This window comes from Haplochromis burtoni, unplaced genomic scaffold (assembly GCF_018398535.1).
Source record: "Haplochromis burtoni strain Fernald_Lab_line unplaced genomic scaffold, NCSU_Asbu1 Contig_16, whole genome shotgun sequence".
NCBI lineage: Eukaryota > Metazoa > Chordata > Actinopteri > Cichliformes > Cichlidae > Haplochromis > Haplochromis burtoni.
In genome coordinates, this window is record NW_024582377.1 from 1,704,669 (window position 1) to 1,722,676 (window position 18,008).

Sequence of the window (18,008 nt, forward strand, 5' to 3'; positions counted from 1 at the left end):
TCGATAGCTGGCAACCTTAGAGTAGCCTACAGTTCAAGCAGTCACTTAACTGCATGGCTCTTTGCTGTGTAACTGCATTGTCTCGCAGCGCTAGATTTGGTTCGTAAGCCTCTCTCTGCCCCCTTACCCTCACCTCCCCCTCACTAACAGAGATGGACGGGCCAGCTCATCACCCACCCTCCAGCTGACAGTGGCAGAGATGGACACTCTGCTGCTCCTTAACAGCCACAATTAAAATCCAGTTTTCATTAACCAATTTTGCACAAGGCCTAATTAGAATTAAAAAGATTTGGCAATTGTACACTGTTTCTTCCAAACACCGAATTACAAGCATTTTTGCTTTTGGCAGCTATAACATGCTTTGATAGGCAGCACCGTTTTCCCACAGTCTTTAATTTACGCAGTATCACACTTGCCTAATAAATGCGTGAACCTGTCACATCAACAAATGACTACACCAGACTACTTTCTTTTTCTTTTTCTTTTTTGGCATCTTTTCACTCACTTCTATGACTGGAGTATCCCGGGTTGTAGCCGTAGTAGCCGGTGATCCTCAGAATCCGGTCCTCAATGTCGTGCAGTCCGTTGGCTGTCGCTTTGGGGCTGCTGTCCGTGAAGTCAGCGCAGCTGCCACCGGTCGGCGTCGACTTGCCCGGCAAGTGTGTGCTCTTCAGGGGCTCCAGCCGAATACAAGGCTGGTCTCCACTCTCAAAAACAGTCTCGGTGCTCATCATTGTAGGTCTGAGCGGGAGGAGATGAGATGAGACCGGGGACAAGCCTTGATAACCATGCGAGAGACCTCCGGGGCTGCATCAACAATTAGCAGCATGAGGAAGGCATCCAGACCCACATCCACATTCCTTCAGTGATGCTCTCGGACGCAGAGCAAGGTTATCAAACTCAAGCAGCCTGGCAGCCGTGAAACACCAGGGGGCGTGTCACTACTATCACATGCGTTTTTATGCGTGTTTAATAAAACAAGAGACGGCAAACTTGGCTGCGATCAGCGATGAAGAGCAGAGTCCGCTTATAGCAGTATCTATAAAATGAAATAAAAAAGCAACGTGGTTAAAATAATCAGTAAAACGAGTTTTCAGTAATTAGTTACTCTAATGCGTTTTTTTATTTCATGATATCTCTATAATATACCGTATTGCATCGGTCATTTCAGTTTAATGAAACAGCTAAATTGTATTTTTCCATTATTTGGGGGTAGTGGATCTTTTGACTTCCCCTTGGTATCGCTGTTATATTTCAGTTGATGGCTGGCATGCGCTTTTGTTTCCTTCTCTTCTCCTTCGTCTCTTTATCGAGTTCTACTGAAGAAAGAAGGGGCTTTATTTTAGGAATATAAAAAATCAATCGGTCTACAGCTGGGTGCCGGGGGACACATCAGACAGAAACTGATTAAATAAATCGCAACTTCTCGTTTAACCCAACACAAAAATATCTTTTAAAAGACCACAAGCAGTTTATTTTTGACGCTCTATTTTCAGCACGTATTCACTACCCCCTCTGGCTCTCTGTTATTTGTGGACTAATCCTGGACCTCTCACTGACTTTTGTGTTTGTTGTTAATAAAACATGCGTGTGTGTTTGGCACAGGTTTGTCTCACTGCTGTGGGCCCTTAAATGTGTGTTATTTTTCTTATTGTCAGCCTTTGTGTAAAATGTTTTTCTTTTAGTATAAAAGCTCACAGATTATGAAGTTTGTGCACACTGCTGCTCACCATAGCCAGTCAAGTTTTTTTCTTACAATTTTCAAGCGCTTATTATGAATTTTATTCTAAGGTAAACCCCCAGAACAATCTCTTTTCCTCAGCTGGCCACAGGTTCTTGTGCTGGCTCAGGAAAGCTCCACTTGACTGGATCTCCCAGCTTGCAGATACTTGGGGGAAAAAAAACATTCAGAAAACTGGGCTCCAAATCCAGTAACACAAGATGCAGTATTTCAGTGTCTCTGCGATACGCCTCTTTTCCAAGTCCTCCCCTCTCTGTGTGAAATCGATTCCCAGTGTGTGGAGAATTTGTGCCCCTGTTGGCATTGTTGTGCAGACACATGCTGGGGTTTATGATGCCCTTGGACGGCAGAAGTGCTTCCTCCCCCTGTCTTACTTACTAAACCAATCTCCACCTCATGTTCTTTTGTTTCAGTTTGTTTGCACTCCAAAGCACTTATCTCACACATTCAGTTCATGGACAGCTTTGTGGCTACAACAATGAAATGCCAATGCCCAGAAACTTTCTCCTTGCCTTTTTGTGAGAATTGCTAATTTATTATTGGACACTTTCTTACAAGTCTGTGCAGCTCAATCCAAAAAAAGTTTAAAAAAAGTTTTCTTCATGTGTCTACTTTTGTTACATTACTGTATAGTTTATGCAATACAATATCTAAACGGCTACAGTAGCAAATTTTGCATTAGTTTGTGCCCTTTCATGTCTGAGGTGCTCGTCAGAGTTACTATTTTCTGTCAGCTGTTAATGCATGAAGAAGAGTTCAGCTCAGGGGGAAAATTGCTCTCTGACAGCAGCAAGCTTATTAAAAGTCTTTGCAGCTATAACCCACATTAAGAAAGCAGTTTATGCATGAACTGTTACAATGCAAGGCCTGGCATTTTGGATTTTAAATGCTCGTGCTCTGTGTTGTATGAAAGTGTCATCGCAAAGTGATCTCTAAAGAAATCACTCCATCCTTGAAGCAATATCTTAAAAGCTATTATGAAAAGATGATCCTCATATCAACTTTAATAGGATTTCTAATTGTCCCCCAGCAATGAGGCTGACCTCAATCTCAGACAACATGATTATCATTCAGAGCATCTCCCTGATGTGAATCCTCAGTGCATGATAAATTACTGTCTCACCTTCCTTTCCTTCCACCTCTAGTGTGGGAGAATATGTGAGAGAGCCCGAGTCTAAAACTCAGGTTGTCTTATTAATCAAATCTTCAAATGTTTCTCACTTTTTGGTGTGCCGGAGAGTTTTTCATCTGTTAATATACAACAACAGCATGTACAACCGGTGTGTGCAAAGAGCACAATATTTGATGTTGAGAGCTGAGAACCTCAATCAAATGACAGTTTAGCTATAATAGCACTCTAATGGCTCCCTGACTCTTCTCCTCTGTGCTTGTGGTAGGCAGTCTACCACACAATATAATCCTTTACCTAAGTGGAATAAAAGGACACACCGAGGAGACAATATGTCCCATGTGACTTCATCCCAGACCAACCCCATCACACCAGCACCTCCCACAGAGGCTCAGCAAGTCACCTTAGAGATCAGTGACTGACTCCCCAGCCGCCTGCTGTATAAATATTCAATGCGCACTAAAGATAAACCCGGCTCGTGCACGGAGAAAGAAAAAGAGGGCCGTTCAACAGAAGAGGAGGGTTCGAATTTCAATATAGTGAGTCCAGCTGTGATTGGAAGGCATGTTGGCCTGAAAAGGTCATATTTAAAAGCTTGGTAAACGTTCAATAACTTTCTCAATTGGAGAGAAACTGGAATGTAAATGCAGCGAGAAATGAATATTGAATATGAATATTCATACCAGAGCCAGTTTTTCAGATTGAAAAATCACATATTCAGACATTGAGATAGTTCTCTTCCAACTACAGAAACTATCCTGTTGCACAACAACAGTGCTTAAGATGAAATATCGTTATGTCCTTTGAAGCCTCACATGACCTTTCTTTGTTGTCTCCATGCAAAGAAAAACACTTGCGTCTCACAGAGCACTCTCCGGCCTATAGGATTTCCTCTTCCACCTCCTCTGTCTTCAGCCACAAAAGTTGATTTGTGTCGAGAGGACAATTGGCAAGAGAGAGTCTGCTTGCTCTCACTTAACGATGCCAGTCAGTGTATAAACAAAGTACGCAACGACCACGCTGCATTTTTAAAAATAAACGATCCACAGAGCCTATCCTCTCCCTCGTGCTAATCCACTCCAAGACACGGTAAACATGCTTTTAGTGGAAAAGGGCATCTTGTCACACATTTCACTCATTTTTGAATAATCAGAAGCCTCTGCAGAATTATTTACTCCAAGGAGAAAACAACATAAATCAAAACGCTCCAGAGAGCAAAAAATAATACGTTAGTGCTAACTCCAGTTCACACATTGCTGCGTTCTCCCACTATACATCAGACTTCAGTAAATGCAAACGTTCACCCTGCAGGCAGCTCCCTCTGGTGTTGAAAACAGGACCAGTGTGACAATTTAACTGTGACAAGACAGAGTGTAATTAGTGCCTCAAGTCACTGTCTGTCACATTGACTCAGTATAACGTCTGAAATATGACGCTTTCATCAACAGTTGTCTTGTTATCCACATCACTGAAGGTCACTGTCTCCATATGTGGCTATGACTTGTAAAACATGTACACATGGTTTATTGTTGCCTGACAGAGGACGCTGGAAGTGCGTCACTGAAAGAGTCAGCAAAATGGATATCACAATACGTCTTTAAGCATGTGGACTCGTACACGAGAAAGCACGTAACCCTTGACCTTTGTCCTGTCGTTAAAGGACGATCAATAAACCAATCCATACAAGGTTGAATTTTGCAGTGAGCATTTGCATGTCATTAGAAGAAGCTGTCAATAAGAGGATAAGAAGTGTTTTTGCATTTGTTCATTAGATTCTCTTTAGGTGTACTGGATGTATTTAATGCATAGCAAGACATATTGTTAGATGAAGAAACATGTTTACTTGTATTTACAAGGCTGGGTTGGAAAACTACATTTTAATATCAAAATGATAAATATATATTTTTTAAAAAAAACTCCTTTAAGAATTGGATGAAATGGTTTCTTTCCATTAAGCCACACTGTTTGTCAAGTTAAGAAGCTGTCTGGACCAAATCTTTAAATCTTGATAAAGTTCATCTTTGAAATATATTAAAAGCGTAGAACTATGCAGCACATTAGGGTGCAGCTCTATAGCCGAGGTAAAATATCACAATAGTGCCACAACCACAATTTCTCATTCACATCTATGCATCCTTTATGTTATGTCATACATTTAATCATGTAACTGTAGAGCAGGTCTTGGAGGCAGCCGCTGTAGATTTATGGCCTCTGGTGGTAACAAAGTTAAATCCCTCAGTGTAGCTTTTCTGCATGCTCCATCCCTTTGCACTGCAGGCAGGATGATGGATTAGGCCTCCGGTGTGAGGAGGGGGCTGAGGAGCAAAGGCTGGATGACAACAGCAGGGATGGGGACATTTAGCATGATTGACCAGGCGGGATTGTGAGTAATGGTCACACTGATATTAGCTTAGGGGTCTGCCTCACTCTCACACGCTCTGAATTTTGATGATTTCAGGGTGTTTATTACAGCAGATGCTGTTCAACAGATTGCAGATTTGCCGATCTCTATTTCAACAGCACCACGGGGGTTTTGACGGAGACACATCTGTACAGGAAAATGAGTTTTCAGTTTTAATAGAAAATTCTGTAATGCACATACAAATTGACAGTTGAAAATGGCTCAGGCTGCATACACTACAGGACCAGGGTTATGTTAAATTCCACACAAAGGGCATGGCAATTAGTTCAGTACTGGCTCAGCCATTTCATTCAAAAGTGTGAATGAGGGCTTCACCAAGGTGCTCCACAAGGTCAACCTACTTAGCAACTGCTGCACGCTACAACAGAGGTCACCTTGCCAGTGCATCTGACTTTTTTGTTTTGCAGTATGTACATTTTCATGTGGATTAAAAAAAAGTTCATTCAAGAGCCTTTGAAGAATATCCAGGTCTTTCAGTTTTAGAAAGTTTTCAGCCCCAGAAGCACAAAGTTAGATAAGCTGCAACTCGACAGCCAGTCGATGAGGACTTAAGCTTCAATCTATTGAAGTAGAGCTCGATGAACTCTTGGTCAGACTTGCTTTTTTGTGTGGTTAACCTCCATTTTCAGCACTACATAAGCTCAGTTGTTGACTATCGACAGGTTTGTCTCTCTCCTGCTCCATAGTCAGATTTGTGGTCGCACTGAACTCTGAGCTCATTAATTACATCAAGTATTAGACAAGACGGTCAATTCTCAGAGTGAAACAGGTTGAACTCTGATCCAACAAAAGCGCACAAGGTGAATAAAGACATGGTGCATGAAGCTCTCGTTGTTGTTTCCTTTGGCAGGTATGAAGAGCGAAATAGTGGAGAGTGTGGCTCAAATCATCCTCTCCAAGCAGCCTTAGGGAGGATGAAGCTGGAGCTCCTAGTGTATTCATTGTCATATATTAAAATGGGGTTATTTATGGTTTCTCGCCAATACAAAAAAAGTGTCACTGGGAAGTGTTAGTCAGCAAACACCACCTAAATAATGCATAAAGACAGCCTTTTTCAGAATATAACCAAAAGTACACAGCTTAAATTAAGGGTGATAAAAGAGCTGATGAAGATATATTTTTTCTCTTTCTGCAGAGTGACAGAAATATTGCAGTTCATGCTCATTTTATAGAGTCTCACATTCAGAATCCATTTTTTTCATCGAGATAGCTGGTTCAGCTGCCCTGTGCTAACTTATATTGTTAAGGGAACAATGGGAACAATGCTACCTGCACTTAGTTTTTTGGTTTTTATGTACAAATGTAACAGCAGGATCATAATTCAACTCCAGTTCTAAGCTTATTTCATACAATGTCCGCCTTTAATTTACCCAGGGGCATATTCATTTTTTACAAGTAGCTTATTTTTTGGCTAGAAGGGAGCTAAAGATGCACATCTGCACTGTATTGCCAATGCTGTGGGCCCCTTCAATATTGATCATCCACTCTGACCCTATGCACCCTTGAGCATCATCCCCCATAAGAGCCCTTATCCCTCAAAGACCCACATTGATTAAACCATTTAGGCCATCAAGCTGTGTAGGTGCAGGGTCACACTCTGTCTCAAGGCCACTGTCTCAGCAAGAGGAGTCTACAGGGAATTGATGCTCACTGATAACTAAGTCCCTGAGGAGTTTTTTGAAACAGGAAATGCTCCCAAATGATGCCTCATGTTGATGAAACTCTTGATAAATGACTTGTTTTGGCTATTTCATCAACACTACCATGCACACTTGGGATTCAGTATGTAAACTCACACTGAAGCTCTTTCTTCTAGTGTGCAAATTGGAAAGTTATTGTTGATTTTGGGGGGGAAATAATTATTTTTAAAAAATCCTTTTTAACTGTCCTCTTATGAAAAGCTACAGTGAAATGCATGACGAGAGGAAACAAAATCACAGCAGCACTTGTTTCCTGTTTGCTTCACATTTATCCTTACAAGTCAAAAAGAGTGAGCATGTGGAGTGTAATCGATCTTGGATCCCAAATTTAAGCAGGACTTTAATAGACTATATTTTGTGTAAATCCTTTTCTTTCTTTTTACAAAACCTGAATGTTAAATAGTATGAGATGATACAGAGTTGCTATAACTTAAAGTCTTAGTGCTTTAACTGCAGATTAAGCTGCAGGTCTGTATGGCAAAGATATTTACTAAATATGTACAGATTTATTTGCTTTGATTTACATCTGCCTTTAAACTAACTGCAATCACTTTGACTGATGAATCTAGTCTAGTCTTTTTACATATATTGTCTTAAAAAAATTCCCCAAACTATTTTTGAAAGCATCATACTCCGTCTGTCTTATACAGCTCTTGATTTTGAGTGCGATATTGGTGCTATACATATCCAAACAGCCTCATATAAAAACATGCGGTTTACAACCATTTTACTGCTGTTACTAGAGTGCCACCCTCTGGTCATCCTGCCAACAACACAACTGTGATGAGACACAAGAGAGGTTTTTTTCAGATGCTGAAAATCACTCAGTTGTGTCTATTTAGGCTTTGATGTGATTTTGCATCTATTATGGATAGAGCATGAGGCTGTAGCAGTGCTACAAACAGCACATTACATACAGATATCACTTGCATGATAATCCTTCAAGTAAGTCGATGAAAAACTGTATGTTTTACTTCTTGAATGAATCTTTATAGATTTAATGTATGTATATTTATGTATAATCTGATGGGATCCCGTACAGCCACCAGAAGGATGTAAGAATTGTTTTGTTGTCCACAATCAAAAGCAGCAGCTACTAATGAGGAGGTCCCGCTGCCACGCCGTCTTTTACACATATTAAATTTTAGTCGTTTTCACTTCTGTTACATTTTCCAAGATGACACTCTGATTTTCATATGAAAAGGGAGGCACTGCAAACAGAGGAACCATGCTGAGCACAAAATTATCTTGTCTCTCTCTCGCCATTTATGTGTAGTATTGTTATTATTTATGAACATCTTTTGTTTGGAATCTAAGAAGGGGAAAAAAGTACTTCAAAAGCATAAGCGCCTTTATTACAAACGCTTTCGCTTTGTACACACTGTTTTTCTGAGACTGTCTTTTTCTCTGCAAACTCCCAGTATTACCAGCGTTATTCATTCACGGCTGTAAGCATCTCAGAGTCTCAAGATACGTGTTGTAGTCTGTTGTACAAACAGTGAACTTCCTAATACTGTCATATCATTCCACGTTGAAAAACCTCTTTCTGCATTTTGCTGATTTATATATAGCTGTATTGATTAACTCTTTGATATGAGCATAATTCCTTATGAGTGGCCTAATGAGACAGTTGCATTACAGTGAACCCTGCAGCAAGCTGCAGCTGTTAGACCCTTGAGCTAGCAACTAATTCATTCATTCTGCACCGGGGTGCTGTCATAGCTGGATTTAAAACAAATCAATCAGTTTTGTGTATTATCATTAATATGCCCGATTCTCACATTTTAAACAAGGTGTTCGTATCTCCAGTGTCAGGCTAGGCTGCACACAAAGATGTGTCTCTGATCAACTCTCCTTCTAACTCAATCCGCATGATTAGATCATTGCAGCACAGCAGATATTCTCATGACAGAAATAAAACTTTTATCTTCGCTGTTGCAGACAAGTCCAAGTGAGGCTCGACATTCTTCTGAAACAACTTAATACAGAATAGCAGACTCACTGCTTAATAAGCCATCTGTTTAACACTTCCTTTGGTGCGTTCAGATTAAAACCTTCCTTTTTAAAAAAAAAATATTAACTGCAATAATTATTAACAGCTAAAAAAGATGGATCACAAAAAGTCACATACACAAAAAAACATGGTAAAGAATCAGATTTAAGGTAAACGTTCTGGTGTTCAGGTAGTCTTTATGTTCTTCCTCTGGCAACTTGCATCACACATTCAGAAGTCTCACTTCCTTTCCTGTCTGCTCCATCTGATTAAAATCCAGTTTGGGCCCTATGACCTTTTCCAAGGGCAGATAAACCTTTATCTGACTTGTAAATCCAGGAGTCTCATGACTTTGGCATCCAAAGGAGGAATCCTGCTTCTCGCTTCTCTGCCTAAGTCTAAGTTTTCAACTGTGGATTGACAGAAATTCCTTAGGATTCTAAAAGCTATCAACTTGGCACCTCACAAAGCATCTAATTTAGCGAATGAGTCAGATTACTCCAACTGCACAGCAAGACAGTGTTTCCCAAGGTTTTCTGGGAACTGAGATTATGAGTAATTTCAGATGTTATAGCGATTGCCTGGTCTCCCTGAGCTGAACTGTGTCCAAACGCCACTTTATAGAGAGACGAAGTTTGTCTATAAATCATGCCACATGGAACTTACTGAGCAGTTCAATATGATTACTATTGCTTGTGACAGACTAGTGCAATTAGATGTAATAGTCAGTCTATGTATGGTCAAGCAAGTGACCCAGAATACTATCGTTTAATAGCTGGGGTACTCTGGGAGTGTTATTATCCATGATAGCACAGTTTCTGGTCCTTTGAGTGTGATGCATTAAAACTGCCATGTACAGTATGTTCTTATCATCTTGTGTTCAGCCTCAGGACCTAACTTTTGGTATAGGCACTGAAAATAGAAGTCTCTCTCATCAGAGAAAAGATGGTACAAGATCAGCTATATCGCACATATTTAAATTTAGATTTTTATACCTTTTTGCAGCAAAGCTTCTAAACTGCTGAACCTTGATGTGTCCCTCGTGATTTACTTTGAATTATGCTAATAACTTCTGATTCATGATTCCTTGGGTTTGTGTGCGTGTCTGTACCTTTCTTCGTGTCTTGAGAAAAACACTTTACCAATCTGATAAGGGCTTTTTAAGCTTTCATGTCTTCACAGCTGCTGCCTTTCTTTGAAGCGATTGGCTTTGCGGTACTTCTAAGATCACACACTTTTTCATTCTTCAGACAGATGCGTGTTACGCGATAAAGAGAATTGCCAATATGTCGCTGAAGCGTTAAAAGATTTCTTTTAATAAAAGCACGTACTTTGACTTTAAAGTTTCTGTTGCAATAAAACATCTGGGGTTTTTGTGTGTTTGTGTTTTTATTATTATACTTGTGAAATCCAATAAACAGTTGCAGTGTGCATAGTATGTTTCCCATTTTGTTTGCCATTAAAGGTAAATACAAAAGAAACACATGCTGTTATGATGGCTGATTTAAAACTGACAACAGAATAAGGCTGAAATTGCATAACTTCAAGTCGTCCATCAGCCAGTTCATGGGAAAGGCTTCTTTTATTTTTTGTTTGTTGCTTTGAGGTTTATCACTTGTTTCACATTTCTCAAGCACCCTGCATGCATAACATCATCTCAGAGACCAGATGCTTTGGACTGGACACTGCTTGTAGTACTTTATTTGACTGCATCCTTGAAACAACTTGCTCTTATCTCTTCCCCTGCTTCGCTTCCCTCAGCTTCCATCTCATTTCCACCAAAGGGAATAAATATGCTGCATATAAGGTGCCATTCGTGCCCCTTTCAGATTGAGTATATGGGCAATTTCTCAGAAATATAGTAGAGACTGCCTCCACTGTGCCACTCCATTCAGAAATCCAATTTATTCATTTCAGCTTCATGCAATAGGACTCTCTTACACAAGCTATTGGATGTAAAACACAGCAGTACACCCGGGATCCCATATTTCAGGATAACTTATTTCCCATGCAGATGTCTCCCAGCTGTTCAACATCTGCAGATTTGTGTTTCCTGCCCAGAGTAATAAGGTCTGTCCATCCATGAGCACATTTCCCAAGCCTGTGTGCTCAGCCTGTTCCTGTTGCTTCTACACTCTCTGCCATGTCTGTGAGGCCTGTAATCTGATCCTGGAAGCACCAGGGTGCACAGGTCAGATCCTTTAGCACGCCAGCCACAATGCCACGAGGCACCCTGTCTAATAGTTGCAAGCCATGTCCGAACCCAGCAGTGGCAAAGCAAATCTTCTCATCACTGTAGACAGGAGATGAAGAGCGGTGTGCAGGCTCTTTAAATTAAGCTGGCATTTCCTTCAGTGACTTCTTCACATTGATAAGAGCTTTCCCAGGAGGCATGGGGGGCTAAAGGCAGTGGGCGGGGTGGCATAACGTGAGTGTGTAAATCCCACTTACAGTTTATCTGTTATGTGGAAGACTAGGGCTGTCCCTTGGGACGGTGAGCCCTTTGCCCCCTCTAACCGTGCCCCTCCTTCAAACCCAGGGAGCTTCTGGGTATCTCTGCGACGAAAGTGGACAAAGTCACGCCAGAAAGAACCAAGATTCCTTCTGGTTACAGTGTGGGAATATGTCCTCTCAGGAGGAAGTAGGAATAATAAGAAGAGGAGGAAAACCACAGCGAAGAGGTCAAGAGGGAGGGTGGGGAACTACTTGCAACTGCACCATCAAAAGCAGCAGATGTGGAGCTTCTCTTCCCTCACTTCTCCTTGTTAAGAAGAAAGAAGAAGCCCTTTTTGGTCTGAATACTGCTGAATGCCAGATGATGGCCCATTTAGCCCCCTTTTGTACTGGTTCCTCAGGCTATCTCGCATATGACCACAGGGCCGCAGTTTCCCATCAATCACAGCATCCATTTGTAGTGTGATTAATCTCTCTATCTGTGGTGTTCTGGATCTGCAGGTGTGGTGTTTCTTCACAGCCAGGTGTAGCATAGTGTGAATGGAGACACCCCAATGCTTCACAGAGGAACATTAGAGCAGATTTGCAATTGTTGAGTTGCAAGATGTGTCAGGATGACAGATGAGTTCAGTACTAAAGTGCTTCCTCTTGTATATTGAGAGAATAGCATGGTTAGCGTGTAAACAATAGACTGCAATCTTCTTTGATCACCAGCACAAAGACACTTGATGACCCTGCTGATATGAAAGTGTTGCGTACAAGCCTGGCCTCCAAACCCCCATCGACACCAGTTTGTCATCTGCGTGCGTGCCTCCGTTTAATCCCGGATCATTCAGCTCTACTTAAACACAGAGGCACATAGTATATACAGCCTGTATATACAGCCTTATTAACACCGCCAGGGTCAGTAATCTTCCTCGAAAACTTTCGACCGTGACTCACACTTTTACCCTGACATGTGCTTCGCTCATTACAGCATGATGTATTGCAGGGATTTTTATAGTCAACATTTGCCAAGATCTGTTTGGTTTCATTGTTTAATCTGCATCAACATTTTGACACTGTGATGGAGCTGTTATCAAAAAAATCCGAAACGTGTTTTTCAAAAAAAAGAGCATCGGTGAAGAGATGGCTGTAGTGTATTTACATACTCTTTAAAAGGAATGTAACCAAGATTCGCTCTGTGCACAGATGCTCATGAGGGTTTTTGATATTTCCTGATGTTCTGCCTCAAATGCTGTTATGCTAAAATGTCCTTCTAGAGTTATTCTCACTTTTATGCCACGAGTATCGAGAAGCTATCAGTCTTTTTAATTCCACAAATTCTCCAGTGTTGTCGACATTTCACTATGCAGTATCAACAAAAAATGCACACATGGAAAATCAGTGGAACTTTTTTTTTAAATAACTTGTTTATTAACACATTCTTTTTACTGAAGAAGGTATTCATTTATCTCCAGAAGGATTAGTCTCTTGCTTGCTCCCTCCTCTTAAACTTCAAGGTCAAGGAAGGAGCAGCCTCGTAGGAATTCCGGTATCTCACACATTTTAAACATTTTAGCATTTAGATTTTTGTTAAATTGGGTGCTCTAATCTAAATGCTTTGGTTGAAGGATGATCTTGGCCACCTAAACAGTCTCATACCAAAAACCTTATCTCAGCTGATGGCAAGGCAACATGGACATTTAGCAGACAACTATAAGCCTTGTATCTTGTCCTTTTGCTCTCCCGCCTCAGGATAGTCAGTCAGTCTCATCTCCACTGGGAGTAACTGTTCCTCCCCCTGCTGATCTGTTTACAAACCACAGCCAAACAGCCAGCAGTTGACCAACTGTTTGTCTTACGCTGCAAGCCGTGGTATTCACGTCATTACTGAGCCGAAGAAGCCAAGGCACCGGGCTCTGGGGAAGCCATAGGGCCCATGGGAGTCGCAGGTGCACTACACAGAGCCAGAGAGGATATTTGTAAAAGTACAAGTTCCAGAAGGTTCCCGATGAGAAGAGGGGGAGTGGTCTAGTGGGTCCCATCTGATATCAATGATTCTTCTTCCTGGCAGAAGTCAGGGGTCACACCCTATATCAACATTGGGAACAAAATAGTAAAGCCCAGTCCACCTAGAAAAAGCGTGCTGGTTGTCCATCTTAAGTGGGAATCGTCAGAGCATGACGCTTTTATCATATTTTCTTGTTTGCCTTTTTCCATGAGAAAGTTGGGAGCTCTTGGACTCGCTCCATGTGCTCACAGCTCTGTACCTAAAGCCAGTGCCTCCCACAAAAAGGACTCCCCCGTCATGTGACTGGGCTCAAGGACAGCTGCCCTTCCCATGGTGCTCGTGTTCCTCCCCCATCCCTTGGGGGGGAGAAGGCCCAGGTTCGACTGTATGAAGGAGGGAAACAAATACGGAATCTGTGTGACACCAAAAAAGAGAGACATCTGCTTCTCCTCATCTCTATGGGAAATTTCCCGCGATCCTGGAGATCGGGATGGAGTCCCCCAGTCAGAGTACACTGGCTCCACTAAGGCTCACAGCTTGTGTGCAGACTCTCCAAGGCATTGTTGGCTTTAATCCAGAGTAATCCGTTTGAGTGAGTGACCCTGTCTTCCCCCCAACAAACCACAGATACACATAAACAGCGTAAGTTATTATTGCTTCCTCATACAAGTTTTATTTAGTGAGGAAATGCTGGTATCCAGGTAGCAAAACTAGCACGAACACGGGCTCACTGTGGTGTCTAGGCCTCAACATCCTGCACTCATTCCTCTCATTACCATGATGCCTGGGGGTGCGACTCTGTTTATTTTCACCTGATTAGCGCTGCACATTTTCACTCGTTCCCGAATCGGGGTGTGGGGGCTCAGTTAGTGGTCTGTGTTCATTCAACACCATAACTTTCCACGGTGGTTCAAAGCTTATCACAACACCTACTAATTCTTTCACATCTGCCCCTGCAAATGGAGACAAGACGCATGGTCTGAACTTTGTTGGGCTTACTGCTGGGATCTGGTCTGATTTCAATTTTAATCACTTTTCAAGCAGATCATGCAGTAGTTTAAAAAAAAAAACATTTTCCTTTGGTAGCAGTTTTTTTATAGTCTATAAACACATTTAATATTTCAGGGATGTCACAGCCTTACAGACAGTATGTCTGTGTTCTGTTCTTCATCAGAGATGGATACTAAAAGGACCTCACGGTTTGTTTCTAAAGAAAAAACTTCCAAGTTCTGCAACAGATCCTTCAGCTAAGCGCTGTGGATTACTAAAATCTCTGCAAATGTGTTACAGGAATTTAAATGTGTTGTGGTGCAATGTAGAACTTGAGGCATATGAGTGGCTTAGCTGATGCTTTTTCCTCTGTGATAGAGACTAAATGAGAAACTGCAAAGCATGAAAAGAATTACATCTAACCTCCTTTCTCACAACCCCAGCCTCACCGTCCTGGAAATTGTGTGTTTATTTGATTATTTTCCTTTTCAGGGCAATGGAAAATTACACTTCAGCTACTGAAAATGTTTCCTTAAAAAAGAGAAACATGCCCGAACGCTTTCTTTTTTTGAGGCCAGAGGCTCGTTATGTTGACTAATGTGAGAATATCAATCAAAAAGCGTTGGTCAAGCTTCTCTACATTTGTTCTAACTTAAGTTAATAAAGTCCACGATCATCCTAGACCCAGTTTCGCTGGTTGTTTTATCCACCCTGGTGGTCCTCATTTATCTGTCCCCTCAGGGCAGAGCGCCATCTGAGATTAGCTGTCTCCACCATCTTCCTGACGGCAACACTTTAAGACCAGACACTTAATAGCAGCAGTAAAACAATAAACATACACATTGTCCTAAGTAATTGAAACTTTTGTCCCAGAAAGTATACAGCGGGCATATTTTGAAACAAAGTGGATCATTTGACGATAATTTACTGCGCTGCTGCCAAATTCCCATCAGCTGGATGTATATTTACTATTTCAAGTTATTAACTTTCCCCAGCTCTTTGACCTCCACCCACTCTCTCACTGCTCTGCTCCAGTTTCCTTGTTTCTTGTTCTACAAGCTATATCTATTTGAGTAAATGTATTTTTCTACACATAAATAAATCTCAGCGCACAATTTTGCTTGGCTACAGTTTATATAAACAGTTGTGCACAGATGAACTTCACCTAACGCTTGCGCAGGTCACCGCCTGCTTCTGTACTTTTCAAACTTTAAAGGTCTGTCATGTCTGCTTCTAAAGTTTTAGCTTTTGAAATTGAGTCTCCGTGGGTTCAGTAACTGAGAGGAAGGCGTCGTTCCAGCTTTCCTACGACGTTCCTGATATTCTGCATATCAGGTGTTGTCCAATGATAATTATCCACCTCCACTATGCCTCCAGTCTTTGCTTTTGGGGATTTTTATAATAGTGGTATTGATTACATGTATGCTTCTAATTAACAAAGCAAATAAGTCTATCCCCCACTTAATGATCAGACATCACTCAGCATGGAGACCAATCATCATTAAAGATGTATTTTCTCTTAAGACTGAGCAGGAAAAGCATCAGGGGTTGTGCTGACTGTTTTCTATTTCACAGTGTCAGAGATGAAGTCACTTCTGTCTGTTTTCATAATTTAGTCATTAACCGTGAGCTAGGATGATGAGTAACACAGAGCACATGCAGGAGACAGAGCGATGAATATCAGTAACAAACTCATTTGTGTATCCTGTGAAGGGATACCGAATAAACCCTATAATAAACTGTCCCTGATCCCCGAGCTGCCTGTGCTGGTTTATACTGTTACTAGTTGACATCAGTGAAGCAGAAAGAGAAGCACTGAGTCTGTTTTAAAGTCAGCTGTCACTGATGACCACTGTCGAAGTGCTTATTTTAGCTTATTAAAAGATTAATTCCTAAACTACTTGCAGAAATGTTATACAGCTACCATCAGTTTACTAAGGTTTGCTTTATTAATGTGGCTGATGTGAGTGTGTATTTTGTCAGCAAACCTTTTAAAACTTTTACACATAGCCCCCAAGGTTTTTAAAAAAAACATGCAGTAACCTGAAAAAATAAACGGCAGCACTTGAATGTGATTTCAGTCCAGTAAATCTCGCTGTCTGATTGAATTTACGTTTGCTTAAGTGTCTTTAACCCCCTTTACTTAAGTGCTCCCTCTTCTAGGAATAACTCTATTCTCCCTGCCAGTCAATTCAGATTCAACATTCACTATTCAAAGGTATACTCCATTAGTCTCCCTTATCTCTTTTAATAACATGTCAGATAGCTGAAAATATCGTGTAAGCTCGCAAGAAAGCGTGTTTACAGAATAACTCGAGGCTTGCAGCAGCACACCTGCTGGAGCTTGAAGAAATGAACATTTGATTTACATTAAACATAATTTTGTACTTATTATTTGAGGAGAGTGTTTTAACATAAGGGAGATGTTAAAAGCATCTCATTTATCTGTTTAATGACACAGCCTGAACCGCCACCAACAGTGTCGGCCCATGAAGACGTGAATGCGCTCCACATGTGGGACCTCTTAATGGAGTTTAGAGTATGACTGCGAGCCTGAATTATAACCTGCTCTCTGACTGCGGGACCACTTCCGCGCCGTTTGCACTGCGTGTTCTTCATTTATAATGCTTACAGCTTTTACAGCTGGCAATGACAGAAGCCGAGATAACTCAATCACAGTGTTGTTGTTTTTTTCTTTCTGTATTACACAAGGCCCTTTTTGCCTCCAGCTGCTGGAGGTGATGAAATTTTATCTTAGACAAACACTTTGCTTTCCTTTCAGAGTGCTGCTGTGGCTGTGCGCCTGTCTCTCAGTGGAAGTTGCTGAATATGAGCTAGTCTTTATATTATATGTAAAAACAATAATAATAATAAATTAATGAATTATAAGGGTTTTTTCCCCCATCTGCAGTAACCTATACTGTATCTGGCAGCACAGCTCTGCCCTAGGACCTCCCCTCCCTTAAAACAGGTATACACAGAAAGCCCATAGACTGTATTAAGATGATGGAAATAGCCATTGTGAAATCACCTCTTGGTGATGTAAAAAATGCATTTTAGCATGGTGATATTTTTATTTTTATTTATTTTTTAATACGACAAGATGGTAACATGTCAATTTATCGGTAAACAACAGATAACTTGTTTGGCAAAATGCATCCTAAAAGTTTAAGGGTGTAGCACACAAACACAGATTACTATTTAGCGCTAAGTAACTGACTAATAAAATACTAGAATTTCTCTCACCATAACCTCACTGACATGGTATATTGGTCCAATTCAGCAAGTTAAAGTAGCAAAAATGAAGCCTGTGAGGCAGTCGTAGCTACTTTTTGCACACCTGTCAGTCTTAGAGATTATATAACTAACTTAAAGCCTCAACAAAATCGAAATGGGTGCCTTTTAACTCTCAAGTGGAAATAGCTATTCAGGCTAAAATCATCTTTTATGCCAGGCTGCAAACATGATCATTTTGCAGCTGAAGTTGGATATTTGGTGGGTGTCAAAGTGGTGAATGGACTGGCACTTAGTATTTTTCCACTTTAAATGAGCACTCTTTAGTGCAAGCCATTCACACATGCACTTT

At 41.1% G+C, this 18,008-nt stretch overlaps 1 protein-coding gene across 2 annotated transcripts in view; it reads right to left on the reverse strand.

Moving 5' to 3' along the window:
- The window catches only part of slc35f4 (solute carrier family 35 member F4), a 37,018-nt gene that overhangs the window by 16,824 nt on the left and 2,186 nt on the right, over positions 1–18,008 (reverse strand). Inside the window, exon 1 of one of the 2 annotated variants that reach the window (XM_005916750.2) lies at positions 506–3,104. The exons of the other annotated variant lie outside the window; for it this stretch is intronic. Coding sequence (XP_005916812.1) covers positions 506–734 — 229 coding nt within the window. The 5' untranslated portion in view covers positions 735–3,104. Of the gene's footprint in view, positions 1–505; positions 3,105–18,008 lie in introns of those variants that run through there. 2 annotated transcript variants of the gene reach the window in all.